Source organism: Pipistrellus kuhlii, unplaced genomic scaffold (genome assembly GCF_014108245.1).
Source record: "Pipistrellus kuhlii isolate mPipKuh1 unplaced genomic scaffold, mPipKuh1.p scaffold_m20_p_30, whole genome shotgun sequence".
NCBI classification, from domain to species: Eukaryota; Metazoa; Chordata; class Mammalia; order Chiroptera; family Vespertilionidae; genus Pipistrellus; species Pipistrellus kuhlii.
Window position 1 is genome coordinate 272,315 of NW_023425530.1, and position 22,795 is coordinate 295,109.

At 55.6% G+C, this 22,795-nt stretch overlaps 1 protein-coding gene across 1 annotated transcript; it reads left to right on the plus strand.

Annotated features, from left to right (window-relative positions):
* Window positions 1-2,309: 2,309 nt before the first annotated feature.
* On the plus strand, window positions 2,310-22,301 carry THOP1 (thimet oligopeptidase 1). Its single transcript, XM_036459805.2, has 13 exons — window positions 2,310-2,471; window positions 5,638-5,850; window positions 9,071-9,219; window positions 11,386-11,493; window positions 12,054-12,156; window positions 14,526-14,686; window positions 15,641-15,776; window positions 16,212-16,578; window positions 16,823-17,024; window positions 19,792-19,978; window positions 20,067-20,195; window positions 21,257-21,393; window positions 21,782-22,301. The coding sequence occupies exons 1-13, from the start codon at window positions 2,456-2,458 to the stop codon at window positions 21,935-21,937; spliced, it is 2,064 nt and encodes a 687-aa protein (XP_036315698.1). The 5' UTR covers window positions 2,310-2,455; the 3' UTR covers window positions 21,938-22,301.
* Window positions 22,302-22,795: the final 494 nt, after the last annotated feature.

Below are 22,795 nucleotides of genomic sequence, written 5' to 3' on the forward strand. Positions count from 1 at the left end.
CATCCGTGTTTGGGTTTCTGGCGCCCAGAGCCGTCATCGGCGCTCAGTGAATGCGAGCCGCTGTTACCCAGTATCTTTGTTCATTTATTCACCTACCCATTCACCCACTCACCCACAAATGCAGTCTTTCGTCCATTCAATCCATAAGACATAAAGGAATAAAGAAGTTGTTCAGAGCAGGTGCCTAGCAGTCAACAAATACTTATTGCAAGCTAACTGTAAAGACCAGAAAAGTGTTCGCTCTCATTATTTAGTATCAGGCTGGACGTGTTGTAGGCGCTGGGAATGGCATCAGGTATCTGACCCATGGGCTCAGACCAAACCTGAGTTCAACAACCTTGGCACTTTGGTTTGGGCTAGCAAAAAATTCAGAGCCAAACACTCAAACTTTAAGAGAACACTTATTTGGTAAATCACAGCGATAGAGGAAATAATTTCCAGAAGAAATGGGCTTAAGGAAACAAGTTATAGAAGTAAAGAAAAGGCCCTTGGAACTTGGGAGTGAGAAAGCTAAAGGTAAGGTACCTGGGCAGGGAAGGGGAGGGAAAAGGGAAAGATTAGGGTGTGCTCCCCTGGAGGGAGAGTGCACTGGATCCCCCATCCTAAGAGTTTAAGGTTGGAGAGTTTAGGGGAGGTCCCGGGGGAAGATAATAGAATATTCAACAGTTTTTCAGGTGTGTCCTATAGGCTTGTGCTCTCCACTGATCGATTGGCAGGCTCCAGGTCAGGAGGTCATTCATGCTGCTGGTCCTGAGATCAGCCAAGCCTGGTTTTGTTGCTTACCTGGTCCTGGAGCTGAAATACAACTGAGGCATAGATATTATCTCTAGGGAGGGAAGGTCAGGGGGTCCAAACTGCTTGACCACTGATATGCTAGAGGAGGAAAATCACCCTGTGGGGCGAGGTCCCAACCTACAATTGATGGTCTGGGCTTTCCACCCTGGTGACCTGCTGTACCTGGCCCTTTGTCCTTGCTCTACTCTGGTCTAACTGCTTACCATATATTATAGAATAGTAAACTAGTACATAAATCAATGAATTTCACTTAATGGCAAGCGATATGAGGAAAAATGGGGTGTTGTGATTGGGTAGATAAGTTGGCCAGGATGGTTAGGGAGGGCCTTTCTTTTAAAATGTGGATTTTGGAGGGTGAGGAAAAACACTTCAGGTACAGGGATCAGTGGAAATGAAGACAAGTAGAATTAAATTCGGCGCACTTAATAGAGAATGAGTGATGAGAAATTCCCTAGGATGACTCACAACTGCCCACCACTAGTATCTAAAGTTGCCAGAAGCGTTGTCCCGATTCATTTTTACCCTATTTAAGACATATGAACTTTTATCACCCTGGATTATTTTAATTTTTCTGCAGAAATAAAAAGAAGTTTTCTTTTTCTTCTCCCCCCCCCCCTTTTTTTTTTGCAAGGTTAATTCTAATAAATTTTTCTTTCTGGAGGCCTTAAACACTTCAATTTTTGTTGTTGTTTGTTTGTTTTTAAATCATGTTTTTAAAAAATATATTTTATTGATTTTTGTACAGAGAGGGAGAGAGTGAGTTAGAAACATCAATGAGAGAGAGTCATCAATCAGCTGCCTCTTGCACACCCTCTACTGGGAATATGCCCACAACCAAGGTACATGCCCTTGACCAGAATCGAACCAGGGGTCCTTCAGTCCCAAGCAGACGCTCTATCCATTGAGCCAAACCGGTCCCGGCTGTTGTTGTTTTAACCAACACTAGATATAGGTCAGCCTGCACTGGACAAAATACCTATTGTTTGAAGTTTGGATCCGTTTTTGGAGGCTTCCTTGGTGATCCTTCATTGCTTGGGTTTCTTTTTCTTTTTTTTTAAATATATTTTATTGATTTTTTACAGAGAGGAAGGGAGAGAGATAGAGAGCTAGAAACGTCAATGAGAGAGAAACATCGACCAGCTGTCTCTTGCACACCCCCCCACTGGGGATGTGCCCGCAACCAACGTACATGCCCCTGACCGGAATCGAACCTGGGACCCTTCAGTTCGCAGACCGACGCTCTACCACTGAGCCAAACCGGTTTCGGCTGCTTGGGTTTCTTTTCCTTCTTTCTCTTCTTTCCTCTTTCAGGCCGAAAGGATGCAGGTACTGATTAATTCCGGGACTAGAAGCCCAGGCAAAGTACCAGCAGAGAGCGTTCAGCGGCTCCGAGGTGCCCGCCACCCGTCCCCGCCTCTGCCTGTGCTTCCTCCCGTTCGCCTCCCCGCGGCGCGCGGGCGGGCGGGCGGGCGGGCGGGGGGCGGAGAGAGCCGCGGCCGCGCCTGCGCCGTGCCTCCTCCTGCGTCCAGGGCGGTGGGTGCCTCACTCGCCACCGCGTCCACGGAGCGGAGCGGACGGAGGCGCCGGGCGCACGCGGCCGAGGCCGAGACCGACGCAGACCCGGTGGAGGAGGGAGAGGACGCCGCGCACACCGCCCGCCATGAAGCCCCCCGCAGGTACCGGCCGCCGCTCCGCGCGGCCCGCCCGCGGGTCCGGAGCCCCCTGCGCCCTCCATGCGTGTGGCGCCGGGACTTAGGCCCCAGAGCGGCGCCCGGTGACCCGCGGGGACCGGCCCCGGTGACCGGGCCCCGGAGCGGCGGCGGCGGCGAGCCCGGGACCGCACGCCCGCCGTGGCGGATGAATGAACCGGCGTTCCCAGCGCTTCCCTCATGCAGCCAACTTCACGTGGCTTCTGCAAAGCACGGGTCGGGCCCGGGGTTGGGCGCTGGGAGAGACCATGATTTCTAGACGGAGTTCCAGAGCCGGAGACCGAGATGTCCAGCAAGCCAAGAAGCAAGCCAGGGCTTTGGAGTGGTCAGCCAGTGCAGGGGCTGGTGTTGCTTTTTAAAAATGTATTTTATTGTTTTGTTTGTTTGTTTGTTTTTACAGAGATAACGGGAGAGGGACAGAGAATTAGAAACATCATGAATGGTGGCGCTTTTTTTTTTTGAGAGGGCAGTCCAGGAGGACTTCTGGGAGGGGGTGGCATTTTGGCTTGGCCTGGATGGGGAGAAGCCGCTCTCTGCCAAGGCCTCTGGCGGGAGCGTGTCCCACTTGGCTGCAACCCTGAGGGCAAAAGCCTGGAGGAAGGAACACGGGTAACAACACATCTGGAGAGTAATAGGTCATTTGGGCTGGACTACAGCTTTTAGTTTAAAGGCAGATGGGCGCTGTGGACGGGTTTCCATTGGGAGCCGCATGATGACCTGTGTAGGGCATTTTAGGAAATCGCCCAGGTTGTGTGTAGCCTCCTGGAATGTTCCCTTGCCCGCCGCCCATCCTTCCCAGTTCTTTCTCCAGCTCATTGTGATGGTGATGATGATAATTGCATTCATAATAATTGCAGCCAGGGGTTCTGGAGGACTCAAGAAGGCAGAGAATGTTGTCCGCCTTGTTCCCCGTAGGATTGTTAGCTTGGGGACCAGGCACCTAGGTAGTAATCAGTAAACATTTGTGGAATGAATGCGCCTGCTCACATTTTTCAAATTCTAGCTCCTTCAGGAGGCTTTCCTGACCTCCCAGCTCATGTGGGTCTCCCAGCTTTCCTGAGCTTCTGGAGCCCTTCTTTGCCACCGAATTTAATACAGACCTTCAATCCCTTTTTGGCACTTTCTGCTCCGCAAACAGAAAGACTTTTACGAAGTCCGCAGCAGTCGTTTGGCCAGAAAAATCTGGCCTGTGCTAACTTAAAAGCTTTCCTTCTTCCCTCTCAGTAGATATCATTGGTCCTCAGCTAGGATGGTTGTACCATCCCCGGGGACCCTGGGCCATACCCGGGGACATCTGTGGTTGGCATGACTGGGAATGCTCCTGGCAGGAATGCATCCTGGTGAGGAGCCAGGGATGCTGCTCAGCACCCCGAAATGGCCCCATCCCATAGAATGACCCAGCCCCCAATGCTGTTTTTTTGTGGTTTTTTAAAAATATATTTTTTATTGATTTTAGAGAGGAAGAGAGAGAGAAACACCAATGATGAAAGGGAACCACCGATTGGCCATCTCCTGCATGCCCCCCACTGGGGACAGAGCCCACAACCCGGGCATGTGTCCCCATACCATAATCGAACCTGGGAACCCTGAGTCCGCAGGCTGACGCTCTATACACTGAGCCAAACCGGCCAGGTCCCAGCCCTCAATGTTGACAGTGCTGTTCAAAAAACTACCCCAAAGATACCAAACACAGGTTTGAGCCAGCAGCGCCTTGCAAAGGTCCCCAGTGTTCGCAAGATGGGGAGTCCAGGACACTTTGGCCCTGCTCAGCTCCTGGCTGGCCAGAAGGAGGGAAAAGAGGCATCGCTGGGTGTTTCCCGGAGCAACCCCTTCTTGTTTGTGGTGTATTCCACACCCACTCGACCCATGAACTCAACAAGTAATTTGGGTCAGGTGCGGCCATTCCAGATCTACAAGGTCTTTCTGAGGAGGGATGTGGAAGGGGAGACTGGCAGGGTGAGGGCTCAGGTCAGCCTGTAGGAAGGCCCTGGAGACTGAAGGAAGCCAGTGTGGCTGGTAAAACCTGCTGGCCAAACCTGCCGTACAGGACTCCGTAGAATCTGGACAGTCTAGACCAGGGGTCAGCAAACTACGAGATAAGGGCGCCTGTGGGTTAGCCTCGGCTGCCACATACCGCCTCCCACGTGAAATCACCTTTAGCTCATGGGCTGTATAAAATCAAGTGGGTGTAGACTTTGATGAAAGGTTTGAACTTGAATCCTGTGTGCAGGGTGGAGTAGGGGACAGGGGACAGGGAGACCTGACACCCAGATGTACAGATTTACAAAGGTGAGGTGAGTGTAGTACACAGTGTGGGAGCGCCATCAGACCGTGGGCGTGAACCCCACCTCCAGCACTTGTTGCCTATGGGATCCTTGTGGCCGGACACTTGAACTCTCCCAGTCTCAGGATTCCCACCCATAAAGCAGGCAAATGGAATGCCGAGTTCAGCACTGTCAGAATTCAGAGAGGGGAAGCGCACAAAGCATCTTACACTCTGGACCTCACACAGAAGTTGTCGAGTGACTGCTGTTAGTACAGACCAGAGTCTCTTACCTAAAAGCTCTCAGAGCTAGGGATGTTTCAGGAATCAGGGTTTCCTCCTGTTTTAGAAAGGTAATGCAGTGCGCATGTCACATGTTACATCCAGGCAGGCCTGGAGTCGCACCCTGTAATCCAGGTATTCTCTGAGTGAAATGCAGGTATACGCCAAATGCCCACCTCACCGCTGTTGACATTTGGGGGTCGGGTCGCTCTCTGTGGGCAGCCGTCCTGTGCACTGTGGGGTGTTGAGCAGCATCCCTGGCCCCTACCTCCTGAATGCAGTGGCGTTACCCCTGGTCCTGACGGCCTCTGGTGTCCCCAGGCATCACTGTGCCCTGAGGAGCAGAATCAGCTTCTCTAGAGGACTGTTCAGCCTGTGCATCCTCACAAGGCGGGCCTTGCTCATCTGCAGAGAGACACAGGTCCTTTCCTGTCCCTCATTCACCACTCCCTCACTCACCCCACACTGTGAACTGGTGTACTGGACTAGTGTTAGTGTCCCCTCTGCCTCCCCCCGCAATCCGGTTCGTCTGACCCTAATTCTGGATGGGAAGCAGGTGCTTAGTGTGGTGTTTTGCCCTCCGTGCAGCCTGCACAGCAGATGTCCTGGACAAGGCAGCCCCCTGCTCCGTGGTGAACTACCTGAGATGGGACCTGAGCGCCCAGCAGATAGCGGAGCTCACGACGGAGCTCATGGAGCAGACCAAGCGCGTGTACGACCAGGTGGGCTCCCTGAAGTTTGAAGACGTGTCCTACGAGAGTACACTCAAGGCGCTGGCTGACGTGGAGGTGACCTACACAGGTAAGCCCAGGTCAGGGTCCAGGCGGGGAGCTCCCGCACCCTCACCTGGGGCGTTCCCTGGGGCGGTGATGGACAAAAGGCGCTGACAGAGGCAAAGGCGCCCGGCAGGTGTGGCCCATCCCCATGAGCGCCCGCTCTACCTGTCCCCCTGGGGTGATCGTCCTCACAAGCACGTCATCGGAGGGCCCAGAGGGAGCAGCAGCACCCGTCTCTGAGAGCCTGCTCAGGTGCCTGCCTGAAACCGGAACCCTTCTCACTCCTTTCCAGTCCCACAGGGTGTTTGTTTTCTCTCTGAGCGCTGAACTGAGACCTGAACTTGGCTCCCTTGCTTTTCTTCTCCCCACGGCCTCCCTGCGCCGTGGGTAACCCGATGCCGGCCCCAGCTGGCCGCTCTCCTCTTTAGGGTCTGGCTCTCCTCTTTGGGGTCTGTCTGATTCCTTCGGGAGGAGCGGGTGCTCCGTGAAATAGATGCGGCGTCTGCCTCCTGGGCCCTCTCTGTAGAGGGTGATGGTGCGGGGACAGAAGATCCAGGGGAGTCTCGTGGCAGAGCGTCCTGAGCCAGGAAACCCCCTGACCCCAAAGCCAGAGCAAAGGTCGTTTCTCGGGAAGCATTGGGAATCCCTGCTGCAGGATTCTCACGCACCCTGAGGCCTCGCTGCGTCCGCTTTGCTGGTGGTGAGGGGTGAGGGCTCTGCGTCTTGCCTTTGCTTCCTCTTCCCCACTTGGAGCAGATGGGCCTCCGTCTCCCCTTCTCTCTCACAAGCGGTACTCGAAGGTCGCAGGATGCTAGTTCCCACTCACCAGGTGTCACTCCACCCCAGCTCCACTCAGTGGCCCAAGTCATTCTAAGGAAAATGAAAACTGCCTCCTGGTGCTTCTGGAGGCAAAGTCCTGGATGTGGCCTCCAGTGCCTGCGCTGCCAGCCCTCCCCCCTCCCGGGGCCGTCTGCCAGCCACAAGGCCTTGCACTGCTCATCCCTCCCCTCTTAGCCTGGAGTTCTTCTCACCCTCGGCTTTGCTGGATGTCAGACTGCTCTGGATCACAGGAGCCCCTTTCCCACGCCAGCTTCCCAGATGACCCCTCCCTCTGCACTGTTTGGATGTTGCACTCAGTGCATGTCAGTCTGCCATTCCCAAACCCAGATGCTGGGTCTGTGCTTTTCACTGTTCTTGGGCGGCCAGCGGCAGGTCCACCCAGGGCCCCAGCGTTTAATACAAGTCAGCTGAGCAGGTCAGTCCTCACCCGGCCCTCAGAGGTCTTCATGGTGCAATGAGATGCACCCGGACCATGGAAGTGACCAAGCTGTGATTGAATTCAGGTCTCCCAGTGCACTGTGTGCTTTGTTGTTGTGTTTGTTTGTTTGTTTGTTTTTGATATTTTTATTGATTTCCGAGAGGAAGAGAGAGGGAGCGAGAGAACATCAATGATGAGAATCATCAGTCAACTGCCTCCTTCCCGGCCCCCACCAGGGATCAAGCCCGCAACCTGGGACTGTGCCTCTGACCGGAATCAAACCCGGGACCCCTCAGTTCGACACTCCATCCACTGCATCAAACAGGCCAGGGCAGGGTGTGCTTTTTTTAAATCGTTCTTTTGAGATACAATTTTTATACCATGTAATGCACCTATTGACAGCAGTGGTTTTTAGTTTATTTGCAGCATTGTCCAACTATCATAATTATCTAATTTTAGAATATTTTTGTCACACCAAAAAGAAGCCCATCCCTCTCCTTTGGCAACCAGGAATCCAATCTGTCACAGGGTTTGCCTGTCCTGGACATTTCACAATAATGGGATTCCACACTGTGTGGCCTTTCGTGTCTGCTTCTCTCACTGAATGTATGTCCACCTGTTGTAGGGAGTGTCATTGCTTCAGTCCTTTTCACGGCTGAGTCATATTCCTGTGTGGACGGACCACGTTTGTATATCCGCTCACCTGTCAGTGGGCTTCCCCTCTGGTTATTATGAATCCTGCTATCGTGCACAGGTGTGCACAGGTTTCAGTGTGGGCGTGTTTTTGTTTCTTATGGGTGGACATTTAAGGACTGAATTACTGGGTCACGTGTTAAAATTACACTCTCATAGCCACTCCCTTCTCCTCTGTTTAACAAAGTGTGAATCTATAATGATAAAAGCCCAAGCGACCGTCACAACCAGACGGACCGCCGAGCAGGCTGTGTGGGGTGACTAGGCTGGCAGAGGGGCTAGTGAGGGGCAACCAAACACTGAGCGGCAGGCTGTGTGGGATAATAAGGCCCGCAGGGGGGACAGCTGAGGGGGACCAGGCTGGTGGGTGGGAGGGCAGTGAGAGGTGACCAGGCCAGCAGAGGGAGACGGTGAGGGGCAACCAGGCTGGGGGGTGGGGGTGGGGGCAATCAGGCTGGCAGGAGGGGGGGCAGTAAGGAGTGATCAGGTCAGGGGGGAAGCGGGGGGGGGGGGGAAAGGGGTGACCAGGTTGGGGGCAATCAGGCAGGCAGGCAGGTGAGCAATTAGGAGCCAGTGGTCCCAGATTGGGAGAGGGATGTCTGACTGCTGGTTTAGGCCCAATCTATAAATTATAAAATTGAGAGAGACAACTTACCAGTGGCCTGTAAATTATAAAATTGTGGATTTAAAATAGAGCCATCAGGCCCTAACCAGGTAGCTCAAAAGGTTAGAACGTCATCCCCATACGCCAAGGTTGCGGGCTCAATCCCTGGTGAGAGCACATACAAAAATCATCTGATGAATGCATAGATAGGTGAATAACAAATGAATGTCTCTCTCTCTCTGGAATCAATAAAAATTTAAAAATTAATTAATAATAAGAATCAACCATAAATAAGTGGGACAACAAATTGATATCTGTTTTCCACCTTCCCTTTCCCTCCCATTCCCTTCCTCCCCACCCCCCCAAATCAATACGAAAAATAAAATAAAATAGAGCCATCAGCAGCCGTGGCGCTTTTTCTAGAATGGAATCCCTTCAGCCTCTCCTGGTCTTGTCATACTTCCCTGTTACAGTCCTTGACATGAGTATCACGAGCTAGATCTGTTTCTGTTTGGACTGTGAGGTCCTGAGGATGTGGCTGACAGCACTGTCCCAGGGCCCCGTGTGGAGAACGTTCACAGAACAAACCAACAAATAGGGATGAGTTCCTTGCCTGGGGCATGAGGTCAGCACTTGCCAGTTTCCACCGGGATCCTTTCTCACAGTTGTCCCATTATCTCCCCGTTTCAGTTCAGAGGAATATCCTTGACTTCCCCCAGCACGTTTCTCCATCCAAGGACATCCGGACAGCCAGCACAGAGGCCGATAAGAAGCTGTCTGAGTTTGACGTGGAGATGAGCATGAGGCAGGACGTGTACCAGAGGATCGTCTGGCTGCAGGTGAGGGTGCTTCGAAGACACGGCACTGGGCACGTTATCACTCGGCTGCCTCCTGCACGGCTCCTACTTGGGATCCAGCCAGCAGCCTGGGCCTGGGCCCTGATCGGGAATCACACTGGCAGCCTCTTGGCTCCTGGGTCAACGCTCAATCACTGAGCCACACTGGCCAGGCACTCCCCGATTTTAAAAGACAGAAAACTGAAGAGTTTCAGAGATGGAAGGGGAGGATGACTGCACAGCAATGTAAATGGACTTAATGCCACTGAGCTGTGCATTTGAAAGTGGTCAAAGTGGTAAATTTTATGTCTATTTTGCCACAACATAAAAAATCATTAAAAAAAAAACACAGACAGCCGAAACCGGTTTGGCTCAATGGATAGAGCGTTGGCTTGGGGACTGAAGGGTCCCAGGTTCGATTCCTGTCAAGGGCATGTACCTTGGTTGCAGGCATATCCCCAGTAGGGGGTGTGCAAGAGGCAGCTGATTGATGACTCTCTCATCGATGTTTTAATTCTCTATCTCTCTCCCTTCCTCTCTGTACAAAATCAATAAAATATATATTTTTTAAAAACGCACACACACACAAAAACGACAGACAGCCCTAGCTGGTTTGGCTCAGTGGATAGATTGTCGGCCTGCGCAGACTGGGGGGTCCCAGGCACAATTCCGACGAGGAGAATATGCCTGGGTTGCGGGCTCGATCCCCCATAGGGGGTCATGCAGGAAGCAGCCAATCAATGATTCTCTCTCATCATTGATGTTTCTATTCCTCCCTCTCCCTTTCTCTCTGAAATCAATAAAGAAATATATATTTTTTAAAATAAATTTAAAATGGCAGACAAATGGAGAGGAATAAAAAAAAGACAGTATGAAAATCCTAGGACTCCTTCCGCCTTTCCCACATCCACCTGTCATTGCGCTTTGCTGACCTTATTGGGTGTTACTCAGAGAGAATGTCCCCTCTCCCTCGTGAGGTGAGCAGGTTCGAGGGCCTGAGCTGGTGACACAGCCTGAGGCTGGGCTCCATCGCCAGCCAGGGCTCCTCACAGGAGCAGGAACTTCACTGCTGGTGTCGGAGGGCTGGTGGAGGTGACTACACACGCTCTTCACGCAGCTCATTCATTCTCTTTTGTTTTTGTGTGTGTGCTTTGGCGTTTTTTAATCCTCACCCAAGGATATTTTTCCATTGATTTTTTTTTTTTTTTTTTTTTTTTTTTTTTTTTTTTTTTTTAAGAGAGAGGGTAAGACAGAGATAACTGCACATGTGTCAAACACAAGGCCCGCGGGCCAAATCCCTCCCGCCAGGCCTTGCAATGTGGCCCGCACCACACTGTCATCACTGCACTCCGCTGCGCTTCCATCACAATGACAGTTTATGACTGTTCAGTAAACCATTCGGCCCGCGATTTAGGCTGGATTTTAGATTTTGGCCCCTTCTCTGATTGAGTTCGACACCCCTAGTCTAGTGAGAGAAACAGAGTGATTGGTTGCCTCCTGCAGGCAGCCTGGCCAGGGCCCGGGCCAGGGAGCAGCCTGTAACCCAGGTATGTGCCCTTAACCGGAATGGAACCCAGGTTCCTTTCATCCACTGGCTGGGGCTCGTTCGTGCCCTTTAAATGTGCTGACACGTCAGCCTCAGGATCGGTGTGCTTTGGTGCATGTGCAGGCGCAGGCCTGGGGAAGCACAAGCTATATTGTTGTTTTTCTTATTGAAATTCTTATTGAGACAATTACAGGTTCACATGCAGTTGTGAGAAATGATTCGAAAAGTCCTCATCTCCACTTTGTCTGATTTTCCCCAATGTATCATTTTGTGGGACCCCAGACAACCTCAGAAGCAGGGTACTGCCCGCTCTCTATTCCTCTGGAAGCACTCACTGTTGCATGCCCTCTGGGCTGGTCTCACTCTGTGTCATGCCAGGGAGCAGGCATCCGGTAGCAGGTTCTGTGTGGACTTACGGCTTCATTCTCTGGGATAAATGCCCAGGAGGACAGGTGCTGAGTCACACGGTCATTGTACATTTCTCTCTTTAAGAAACCACCAGACTGTCTTCCAGAGCGGCTGCACTGTTTTACCTAACCTCACCAACATCTGAGGGAGCTGCCTCAGCCTTTGGCACGGTCGTGATTTTTCACCGAAAATAGAACTTTGATTTCTTATTCTAGGAAAAAGTCCAGAAGGACTCCCTGAGGCCAGAGGCAGTGCGGTACCTGGAGCGACTGATCAAGCTTGGCCGAAGGAATGGGCTCCACCTGCCAGAGGAAACTCAGGAAGTGAGCGCCAGCTGTGGGGGGAGGGGCCTGCCTTCCCGCACCATCTGGGGGCCCGACATCCGGCCTAATGCTGCCTGCACTCCGGTGGGGGGGGTCTGTCTAGAGCAGCTCTCTCTCGTCACCTGCCCTGCTCTCAGCCCTCCAGGGTCTTCCTCGGGGTCACAGGACCCCCCAGCGAAGGAGAGAGTGCAGGCTGAACGAGGCACCTCCCGGCCTCCCGCCTCATTCAGTTGTCTGAAATTGGCTGCGATGGTATTAAGGAAAAGCTCATTGCTCCTGTGCCTCCTCCACCCTCAGCACAGTGTCCCTGCCGATGCCAGGTGTGTGAGGACCCACAGGAAGGAACTTTCTGACACCGGCCGGGCGTCCTACACTTTGACTCGGTTCTGACACTGTTTACCAGGAAAGGCATTAGGTTCCGCAGCGTCAGGGTCAGCCCCACAGGACTGCCTCTACTTCAGACCTGTGATAGAAATTGGAGGTTCCTGCCGGTGAGAGCCCCATCCCTGAGGATATCTTAGCGGCAGTGCTCCCCGCTCATGGTTCTTCCTCTCTCTCAGAAAATCAAAGGCATCAAGAAGAAGCTGAGCCTCCTGTGCATTGACTTCAACAAGAACCTGAACGAGGACACGACCTTCCTGCCCTTCACACGGGAGGAGCTGGGTACGTGGAGGCCGTGTGTGTGTGTGGAAGGCAGCTGTGTCCACTGCCAGCCCCAGGGGCACGGTCTCCGGGAGACCCTCCAGGGTCACGGCCTCCTCCCCTCCCAGAGGCTGAGCTTTGTCCTGCCGCCCAGGCAAGGGGTTTTCTCACTCGGAGCCCTCGGTCCCTCCTGGGGAGGGCTGAGTTCTGTCTGGAGCTCCTGGCCCTGATGGCAGATGTCCTGCAGCAGCGGCAGGAGCCTGGCGAGGTGTGGCAGCACAGCCTCAGCCTTGCCACCGAGTCTGCTGGGACATCCACCTGAGGTCCACACCCAGCCCTTCGTTTTTATGTTTTTAAATCTTACAAAATGAAGGGGGCAGACTGAATCCGTGGTTCCCAGGCGGGGCTGTACGTGGGAACGTTGAAGGCTTGGGGCTTCGGTGTCATTTCTAGTTTTTACTCTCTTCTCCACTTCCCTTTTCCTGGATATTTTATTTTGAAGGGTCCCGCCTCCGGGACCGTTAGGAGAACGGTGCTATGGAAAGCCCTGAGCACCTCCCGGTCCTCCCCTCCGCTGGGGCTCTGCTGCCCTCCGCTGCTGATGCTCGTGCGTGTGTCATTGCCGAACCTCTGAGAGCTGCGTGGCGGCCTCGTGGGCTCCAGCAGGAGGAGGGTGTTCTCCTGCGTCATCGGTGCGCATGTCACGCTCGGGAAACGGCATCGAACAGAGCGCAGATAGATTCCCTCGTCAGCTCTCTGCAGGGAGCTCTCTCCTGTCCGGATCCACTGAGCTTTGGGTCCTGTCAGGCTCCTTTCCTGTCGAGCATTCCTCGGCTTTTTACAGCTTCCCCCATCTTTCCCAACATGGACAGTTTTGAAAACCAGGCCAATGTCGGTGCTGCCGCCTGTGAGAGCCTCTGACGAGGCTGCGTACCCTAACCCACTGTGTGGCGCCATGTTATGTAAGGAGGTGGCCAGGGTGCGGAGTCCTCACTGAGGGCGGCTGCACTGCACAGAGACCCACGGACACGCATTCCCAGAACAAGGACGTACAGACTGCCCTCCCCTACGCTCTGCCTCCCCTCATCCTCATTCAGTCCCCGCTGTGTCCCAGACAATAAGTCCCACTACGTGGCTCCTTGGCATTTAGGAAAGTGTTTCCTGGCCAAAGGGTAATCCTGGGTCTCAAATTCAGGAACAGATCTATTCAGCCTCACTGTTGACGGGATGCCTTGCTGTCTGTTTGTCCAGCCGGAGGGCCTCGCTGAGTCAGACTGGCCTCTGGCCTCCTGTGTGGGCAGCTTGCGTCCCCAGCACGCGGAGCAGATGACTGTTCGCCCTGCCTGGCCTCAGAGTCCGTGTCTCGCGGGGCGGGGCTGGTGGTGGCCAGCTTGGCAGGGTCTGTCCCTGACTGCAGGTCGGGCTGAGCAAGGTTGTGGCACTTGTTTATTTTTTTCTGTTTGCAAAAGGGATACTTGGTGTTATTTTACCAAAATACAGACGACGTATCTCTTCTCTCCCCGCACTGCTCCCTCCCTGCCCAGGAATCTTAATTTCTTGATTAGGTGGTTGTCTGCCAGCTGTTGCCATTGTGAAGTTACCAGCTTTCCCTTCACGATCAATCATTTCTCAAGAGGAGCTTTGAGACCACTGCCCATCACACTTCCACCCACTGGTTGTAGCACCCATGGGTGACTTTTTGACTCCATCAATCTTAGTACATTCGTTAGTTGATTTTCTCATAAGTCAGAGCTTTCCCTTACCCCCATTTATTGATGGATTTATCTATATCAGTGTGGACTATAGGTCCTATTTTATTCAATGGGTTATGGTCTACTGCTGTCATTATTTATGTTGATGCTAAGATTGTCCTAGTGTAACCTTAAGGGGCCAATTCAAGCATGCCATATTCCTGTTAGTCTTTGAGCACTTTTTTTTTTTTAACTAATATGTTTTATTGATTTTTTTAGACAGAAGAAGGAAGAGGGATAGAGAGATAGAAACATCAGTGATGAGAGAGAATCACTGATTGATTGCCTCCTGCACGCCCCACACTAGATATCAAGCCCCAAACCTGAGCATGTACCCTGACCTCCTGGCTCAACCACTGAGCTACACCAGCTGGACATGAGCACCTTTTTGATGCAAGATGTTCTAGGCTCATTCCGTCCTTTCCCGTGAGGCGGGAACCCTGAAGGTGCCCAGCCGAAGGCATGGCACCCAGTTCTCTGACGTGGAAGGACAGGCGAGGCGGGCTGTCAGCAGTGTAGGCCACCGGGAAGGGGTGGTGCTGCCTGTTGGGGGCATAGTCAGGGCTGCTGGTCCCATTCTAGCTCAGCCCTCCCACCGTGCCTGCACGGGTCTTTAAAAAACCCCAACTTGGTTCACAGGAGGACTCCCCGAAGACTTCCTGAACTCTCTGGAAAAGACTGAGGATGGGAAGTTCAAAGTCACCCTCAAGTACCCTCACTATTTTCCTCTCCTGAAGAAATGCCACGTCCCCGAGACCAGAAGGAAGGTGGAGGAAGCCTTCAATTGTCGCTGCAAGGAGGTGAGAAGGCGGGGCCAGGGCCTGGCTGTGGGGATCCGCCTCGGGGCTCTGTCCTCAGAACCGTTGTGTCTGGAGGTGGGAGGCCGGGCCTGTTCTGTCAGCTCAGAGCAGGGGCTAGAGCGTCCGTCCCGAGCTCATCCTGCTTCTGCTGGGCATCTGCTGCCACATAAATCCCACATGGACACCTGGCTTCTCTCACCCATGCCCTCTTTCCTTCAGCTGTCCCCCATGTTCCCGCCTAATTTAGAGCGTTGCCAGCTCAGGACTGGATAGGGGTTAGCACCGCCTGGTCTTCATTCCCATCCTGGCCCCCAGACTGGACTGAGAGGCAGAGCGGGCGGGGTTGGGGGAAGGCACAGGCAGAGTTCTGGGTCCCGGGGACATGGCATGCTGACTGACACCGCTGGCCACCAGCCTCGAGTCCCCTCATGTGACTGGAAGCTCCCCACTCACCTTCCCAGTCATTTATTTCCTATGTACCAGCCGTGCCAGTGGGAGGATTCTGTCCTGAACGGACTTCTGTCTCCTTGCAAGTGAATCAGACGGGTTTCATTTTGTGTTGGCCCATGAGCTGGGTCGGCTGGTTAGCTGCCCAGCGGTGCCGGTAGAGATATGGTGCCATCTTGAGCCCTGGGCCAGGCCCTTGTTGGGGGCACAGCGCCTCCTGGAGGCCGTCCTGGCCCCACATGGCTTTCCCCTCGGCTTCAGAGCCCTTCATGGTTCACACCCTCTGTGTTTCCAAAAAGAGCGAGGGCCGATAGCTGTGTGCGGGACAGAAACGAGAAGGCAGAGAGCCAGGCCGAGGGCAGGAGGGAGGGAACGCCGGTGCAGAGCAGAGCCAGCCGGGGCCGAGAAGCCCTGCAGTGGCTGAGACGCGTCAGGGAGGCAGGTGCCGGCCTGGGACCCCCGCAGGCGGGAGCGGCACCCACAGGCCCGCTCACCTGTCGGTTCCAGGAGAACTGCGCCATCCTCAGGGAGCTGGTGAACCTGCGGGCCCAGAAGTCCAGCCTGCTGGGCTTCGGCACGCACGCCGACTACGTCCTGGAGATGAACATGGCCAAGACCAGCCAGACAGTGGCCACTTTCCTAGGTAACCGGCCTTCCCCGCCTCCGGGTGCTGTTCTCGACTGAGGAAATGGTGCTTCTGGAGCCCCTCCTGTCCGCCCTGCGGTGGGCATCCAGCCGACTCCTCCGGCCCCTGTATCGGACCTGCGGGTCCTCATCTCACGGCTGAGCACGGGGGCTGTGAGGCGAGGCCTACAGCTGGCCCTGCTCTGCCCTCCGGGTGTGTGGCTGTTGTTTCCCCTGTGAACGCGAGACCCCTGCCCTCCTGGGGCTGACAGGGTGCTGGCCTCAGCCAGGCTTCTGTCTCAGGCCCATCCGTCCCACGTGGGCGCCAGGGCCCGGACAGCCGGAGAAAGCCAAGGCCAGCCGGTGGGGAGCTGGCCGTGGTGGGGGCGAGCATGGCAGCCCTGGTGTGCCCACCGCAGGGAGGTAGCCTTGCCTTTCCCCTCTGTACCCCCAGACGAGCTGGCGCAGAAGCTGAAGCCCCTCGGGGAGCAGGAGCGGGCGGTGATCCTGGAGCTGAAGAAGGCCGAGTGTGAGAAGCGGGGCCTGGACTTCGATGGGCGGATCAATGCCTGGGACATGCGCTACTACATGAACCAGGTGGAGGAGACGTGCTACAACGTGGACCAGAACCTGCTCAAGGAGTACTTCCCCATGCAGGTGGTCACCAAGGGGCTGCTGGGCATCTACCAGGAGCTGCTGGGGCTGACCTTCGACCTGGAGGAGCACGCCGCCGTGTGGCACGAAGACGTGAAGCTGTACTCAGTGAGGGACACGGCCTCAGGGACGGTCATCGGGAAGTTCTACCTGGACCTCTACCCCCGGTGCGTGGGGGCTGGGCGGAGGGTCGGGGGCCGCGAGCGTTCTTACGTTTGGGGGGGTGTGCACCCCCTCCTCTGCAGGGTGTCTGTGAGCCTCAGCTGGCAGGGGGCTGATGGAGGGATGCAGGGTCAGGGAGTGGCAGAACTGGGGACCAGTCTGGGTTACTACCCCACTGGGCCAGGTAGCAGGCAGAGCAAACCCCCAGCCAAGCCTGACCCTGCCCTCTCCCTCCCCTCGTGATCCCAGGGAAGGCAAGTACGGGCACGCAGCCTGCTTTGGCCTGCAGCCCGGCTGTCTGCGCCAGGACGGGAGCCGCCAGATCGCCATCGCGGCCATGGTGGCCAACTTCACCAAGCCCACCCCGGATGCCCCCTCCTTGCTGCAGCATGATGAGGTGGAGACCTACTTCCATGAGTTTGGGCATGTGATGCACCAGCTCTGCTCTCAGGTGGGTGTGGGGCCGGGGCTGGCAGGGAAGAAAGGCGGGTCCTGTGGCCGTTTTCTCCGTGTTGGAGTCTTTATGGGGCTTTACCACGGATAGGGTAACACCCTGTTGTCTTCATTTCCATCACAAAGCCACTTGAGCTGCTCAAACAGCAGAAATGTCTGATGTCCTGGTGCAGAGGCTGGAAGTCCGAGATCACTGTGGGCAGGGTTGGTGAGCGCTCTCCTTGGTGTGTAGATGCCAGCTTTTCCACATGTCCTCACATGATGGTCCCTCTGAATGTGTCTGTGTCCTGATCTTATAAGACAGTGGTCATATTGGATTAGGGCCTATCCTAGGACCTCATTTAATCACCTTTCCAAGATTCCATCTCTAAGCATAATCGTGTTCTGATGTCTTGAAGGTCAGGATTCTAGTGTATAAATTTTGGAGAGACACAGTTAGCCTATAATTGCTCTCAGAGAACTGTAAGGTTAGTGAAGATATTGTACATATGTAACATGCTTAGTGTAGTGTTCTACTATCCTTATCACCTGCTAGCTCACATTAAGGAACATTGCAGGATCCAGTGAAAACCAGCAATGATAGCCAGAGCACATGCAGCAGGACCCAGACACAGAGCCGGCTCTGGAATCTGTGCACACGCACTGAGCCAGTGAGAGGCGGTTCTGGAATCCGTGCACACTCACTGAGCCAGTGAGAGCCGGCTCTGGAATCAGTGCACACACACTGAGCCCAGTGAGAGGCGGCTCCGGAATCAGCGCACACGCACTGAGCCAGTGAGAGGCGGCTCCGGAATCTGTGCACACGCACTGAGCCAGTGAGAGGCGGCTCCGGAATCAGCGCACACGCACTGAGCCCAGTGAGAGGCGGCTCCGGAATCAGTGCACACGCACTGAGCCAGTGAGAGGCGGCTCTGGAATCCGTGCATATGCACTGAGCCCAGTGAGAGGCGGCTCCGGAATCAGTGCACACGCACTGAGCCCAGTGAGAGCCGGCTCCGGAATCAGTGCACACGCACTGAGCCAGTGAGAGGCGGCTCTGGAATCCGTGCATATGCACTGAGCCCAGTGAGAGGCGGCTCCGGAATCAGCGCACACGCACTGAGCCCAGTGAGAGGCGGCTCCGGAATCAGCGCACACGCACTGAGCCAGTGAGAGGCGGCTCTGGAATCCGTGCATATGCACTGAGCCCAGTGAGAGGCGGCTCCGGAATCAGTGCACACGCACTGAGCCCAGTGAGAGCCGGCTCCGGAATCAGTGCACACGCACTGAGCCCAGTGAGAGGCGGCTCCGGAATCAGCGCACACGCACTGAGCCCAGTGAGAGGCGGCTCCGGAATCAGCGCACACGCACTGAGCCAGTGAGAGGCGGCTCCGGAATCAGCGCACACGCACTGAGCCCAGTGAGAGGCGGCTCCGGAATCAGCGCACACGCACTGAGCCCAGTGAGAGGCGGCTCCGGCATCAGTGCACACGCACTGAGCCAGTGAGAGGCGGCTCCGGAATCAGTGCACACGCACTGAGCCAGTGAGAGGCGGCTCTGGAATCAGTGCACACGCACTGAGCCAGTGAGAGGTGGCTCTGGATGCAGTGCACATGCACTGAGCCCAGTGAGGAGGGCAAGAGGCAGACATGGAGCCTTGGAAGTTGAAGGAACTTCCCTGTAGAGGCCCTCAGTGGCCGAGACAGGACTCACCCTGGTGTTCTGGGCCCCCAGCCTGGTGTCAGGCCACAGGACCCAGCTGTGCGCATGGCATTTTCCTTTGGGCCCCTCTCACACAGTCAGCCCTTTCTCCTGATAGCAAAAGTGTGCTTAGGGGCTAAATGGGAGTGTGTGGGAACTGGGTGCTCAGGGATTTTTAGTCAGTTCACCGAGCTGTGCAGCTGTCACCACTGTCCAGTTCTGTAATATTCCATCACTCCCAAAAGATCCTCCTACATTGGCTGTCACTCCCCACTCTGTCCACACCCTCCCCAGCCCCTGGCAGCCATCAATCCATTCTCTCTGGATGTGCCTGTTCGGGACATGTCACATGGATGGACCTTGTAGCCTTTTGTGTCTGGTTCTCTCATTGAGCGTCATGTATTCGAGGCCCACCCATGCTGTAGTGAGTGTTCGTGCCTCACTCCTTTCCATGGCGGAGTAACACTCCGTGTGTGAGTGGACCACTCTGAACCGTGTGTCCTCCTCTCCCAGGTTCCCTGCCTCACCGAGCGCCAGGATAGCACTCCTTAACCAGTTAACTGCCATAAGTGTCTATAGACGCAAGCAGCGGGCCTTTTTTAGCTAAATTCAGAATATCGTGGCACTTAAACTGGTTAAATCTCTCAGCAGCTTGTTTGGCTGATTAGCTGCCAGACCCAGGCTTTGGCTGCACTGGATCAAGTGCTATTTTTCAGGAAAAATTTCAGACACTCAGAAGTGGACAAAAATACAGTGTATCTTCCAACATCCATCAGATCTCACCGTTCCCAGGCTTTGGCCTTTGGGGTGCAGGCTTGTTGAGAGTGTTGGCTTCGTGGGTGGGAGGGAAGCTGGGTGGCCAGCAGGGAACATGGTGCTCTCTGCCTCCGTGTCCCTGGCTGAGACGGGCCGGCCAGCCAGCCGCCCCCGGGGAAACTCGGAGTCCCCATCCTCGCACGCCTCACGGTGTGGGGAGGAAGGGCCCCGCCTGCAATGTTATCCACTGTGCACCTGTGTGCCGGGTGACCCAGGTGGGTGGGAGCGGCCCAGCAGGTCCGGCGTTCTAGCTCTGCCTCGTCCCGCAGGCGGAGTTTGCCATGTTCAGCGGGACGCACGTGGAGCGGGACTTCGTGGAGGCGCCTTCGCAGATGCTGGAGAACTGGGTGTGGGAGAAGGAGCCGCTGCTCCGGATGTCGCAGCACTACCGGACGGGCAGCGCCATCCCCCAGGAGCTGCTGGAGAAGCTCATCAAGTCCCGGCAGGCCAACACAGGTGTGTCCTGCCGCCCCGCCGCTGAGGCCCCGACTGCAGGGCCGGGCCGAGCACGGTGCCAGCCTCCCGTCTCCTTCCTCCCGACCAGGTCTCTTCAACCTGCGCCAGATCGTCCTGGCCAAGGTGGACCAGGCCCTGCACACGCAGAAAACCGCCGAGCCGGCCGCCGAGTACTCCCGCCTCTGCCAGGAGATCCTTGGGGTCCCGGCCACGCCAGGTAGCTGAAGGACAGGGCTCCTGCGTGCACACTTGTGTGCACATTCAGTCTCACACGCACACTTGCACACTTGTTCTGGAATCCCCATCAGAGTGTAGGCACGCTCCCCGTGGGCCTGGCCCCCATGGAGGTTAGGGGGTCTCTGTCCTCCGGGTCAGGAAAGACCCGGTGCTGCGTGAGGGCGCTGGCACAGCTTATAGGCCCACGGGCCCCAGGGAAGCAGGCGGCCGTGGCCTCCCTTCTGCCCTGCGTTCCTGGGTCCTTGGCTCCCGTGTGGAGCCTGATGGGGTTGGTGTGGGTGACTCCATCCTCCCTCTCTGGTCATGTGTCCCCTCCACCTCCACAGCGCCTTCCTGCGCTCCCTCGGGGCGACCCCCACACACGGCTAAAGCCCCGGAGGTGCAGAAAGTATGAGTGATCTCATACCCTGGGGATGACAGTAGACAAAGTTTATTGGTTTTTTAAAAATATATTTTATTGATTTTTTACAGAGAGGAAGGGAGAGGAATAGAGAGTTAGAAACATCGACCAGCTGCCTCCTGCACACCCCCCACTGGGGATGTGCCCGCAACCAAGGTATTGTACATGCCCTCAATCGGAATCGAACCTGGGACTCTTCAGTCCGCAGGCTGATGCTCTATCCACTGAGCCAAATCAGTTAGGGCAGTAGACAAGGTTTTGATGTGTATCTTCCATGTGCCTGTGTGTCCTTGTACATATGCACTCAGTAAACATACATGAAGGTAATTGAGATTTAATGTATCATAGATAGCATTGCATTGGCTTACATTTAAAAACCCTTCAGAAGTGTTTTAATTGACACATGTTCTCTGTCGTGTGGGTGAGCCTTGACTTATCCCAGGGTCTCCCAACATTGAACCCTGGGCGGTGCAGCTTGCAGGTGAGCCCTCTGGCCAAGGCCCTTACCCTGCTTTCCGGAAGTGTCCGGGCAGTTTCCCCTTCCAGGTGCGAGTACCTCTGATTGGCGGCCCTGGAACCCCCCCTTCCCAGGGGAGTCGGGGGCAGGCCAGGGCACAGCAGTAGCCTCGTGTGTCTTCCAGGGACCAACATGCCTGCGACCTTCGGCCACCTGGCGGGCGGCTACGACGCACAGTACTACGGCTACCTGTGGAGCGAGGTGTACTCCATGGACATGTTCCACACACGCTTCAAGCAGGAGGGCGTCCTCAACGGCAAGGTGAGGGGCTTCCAGCGATGCTCCCCACGGCCTGGGACCAAGGCAGCCGTCCTTGGCCTCGGGCCTGCGAGCTGTGCAGCCGTCCCTGGCAGGCGGGGCACGGGCAGAGTGGGGCCTCCTTTGGCTCTTCAGGGCTCCCCCTGAGACCCTCTAGGGCTAGGGGCTCAGCCACTCCCGTCCTGAAGGACAGGGTCCCTGCATGCACATGTGTGCACATTCAGTGTCACACAGATACTTGCACACTTGTTCTGAGATCCCCATCAAAGTGTCAGCACACACTCCCTCGTGATGTTGATGTGGGGCCCAGAGGCCCCCTTGGGAGCCGGGGGGGTGTGAAGGGGGGTGCTGGAGGACCCTCGATCAAACCCGCCCCTCTTGTCCCCCGCAGGTGGGCTTGGACTACAGAAGCTGCATCCTGAGACCGGGTGGCTCCAAGGACGCCAGCATCATGCTGAAGCTCTTCCTGGGTCGTGACCCCAAACAGGACGCCTTTCTCCTGAGCAAAGGCCTGCAGGTGGAGGGCAGTGAGCTGCTGGCCTGCTGATGCGCCCGGGGGTCCTGCCAGTCCTGGAGGGGGGCTCTCGCTTCCACTGCCCTGGTGCCTTAGCTCCCAGCCTGGAGGCGGGGTGGGAGACGGTGGCCTCCACCTCAGCGTCCAGGGAGGGTGGGAGCGGGGCCGTTCTCTCTGGTCGTTTCTCACAGCCGGTGTCCGTGACCCCCACTCAGTGGCCAGCCTGGGCTGGAGAGAGCTCGTCCTCAAGATGTCTGGGGAGCGCTTGTGTCCAGTCAGGCCTTCCTCTTTGTTGCACTAATACAGCCCTTCCTGGTGATTTGTCCTAAGAAAGGAATGGGTTCTTTGAAATTCATCCATTAAAAAAAAGGAAAAAAGAGACTGCTGGTCTGTTCTCTGCTGCCTGTCCTTTCTGCCACAGAGGAGTGGGCGTTGGTTCTCACGTGATCGGCGTCGGTTCCTAGGAAGAGTTCCCTTAAGCCCTGACCTGGCGATCAGCCTGGGGGACACGGGCAGGTGCAGGCGGCTCTGTGGGTGTGGAGCTTTCTGGATTGTGACCCGTGTGAGTCACCGGGCGCCCGCTGAGCTGTTGGAGTGACTGCAGCAGGGGGTGGGGAGTGTGGAGCTGGGGTGCCAGGGTCGCTCACCAAGAGGTGTTTTTCCTGCCGACCTCTCCCCTAACACGATTCTGGGGAAATCCTGGGCCCCGTGCAGCGCTGGGTAACGGGGGCTGAGGTGCCCACCTGTGTGCAGCAGCCGCCGTCCGCCCTGGGCCGTGGTAAGTCTGTGCTGGACTTCTTTTCTGGCCCGGCGGCCAGTGTGGGTTCGCAGTTTGACAGGAGCTAGTCTGTTCGGACACAGCTGCTGGGAGCCCTTTCTTGTCCACATGAC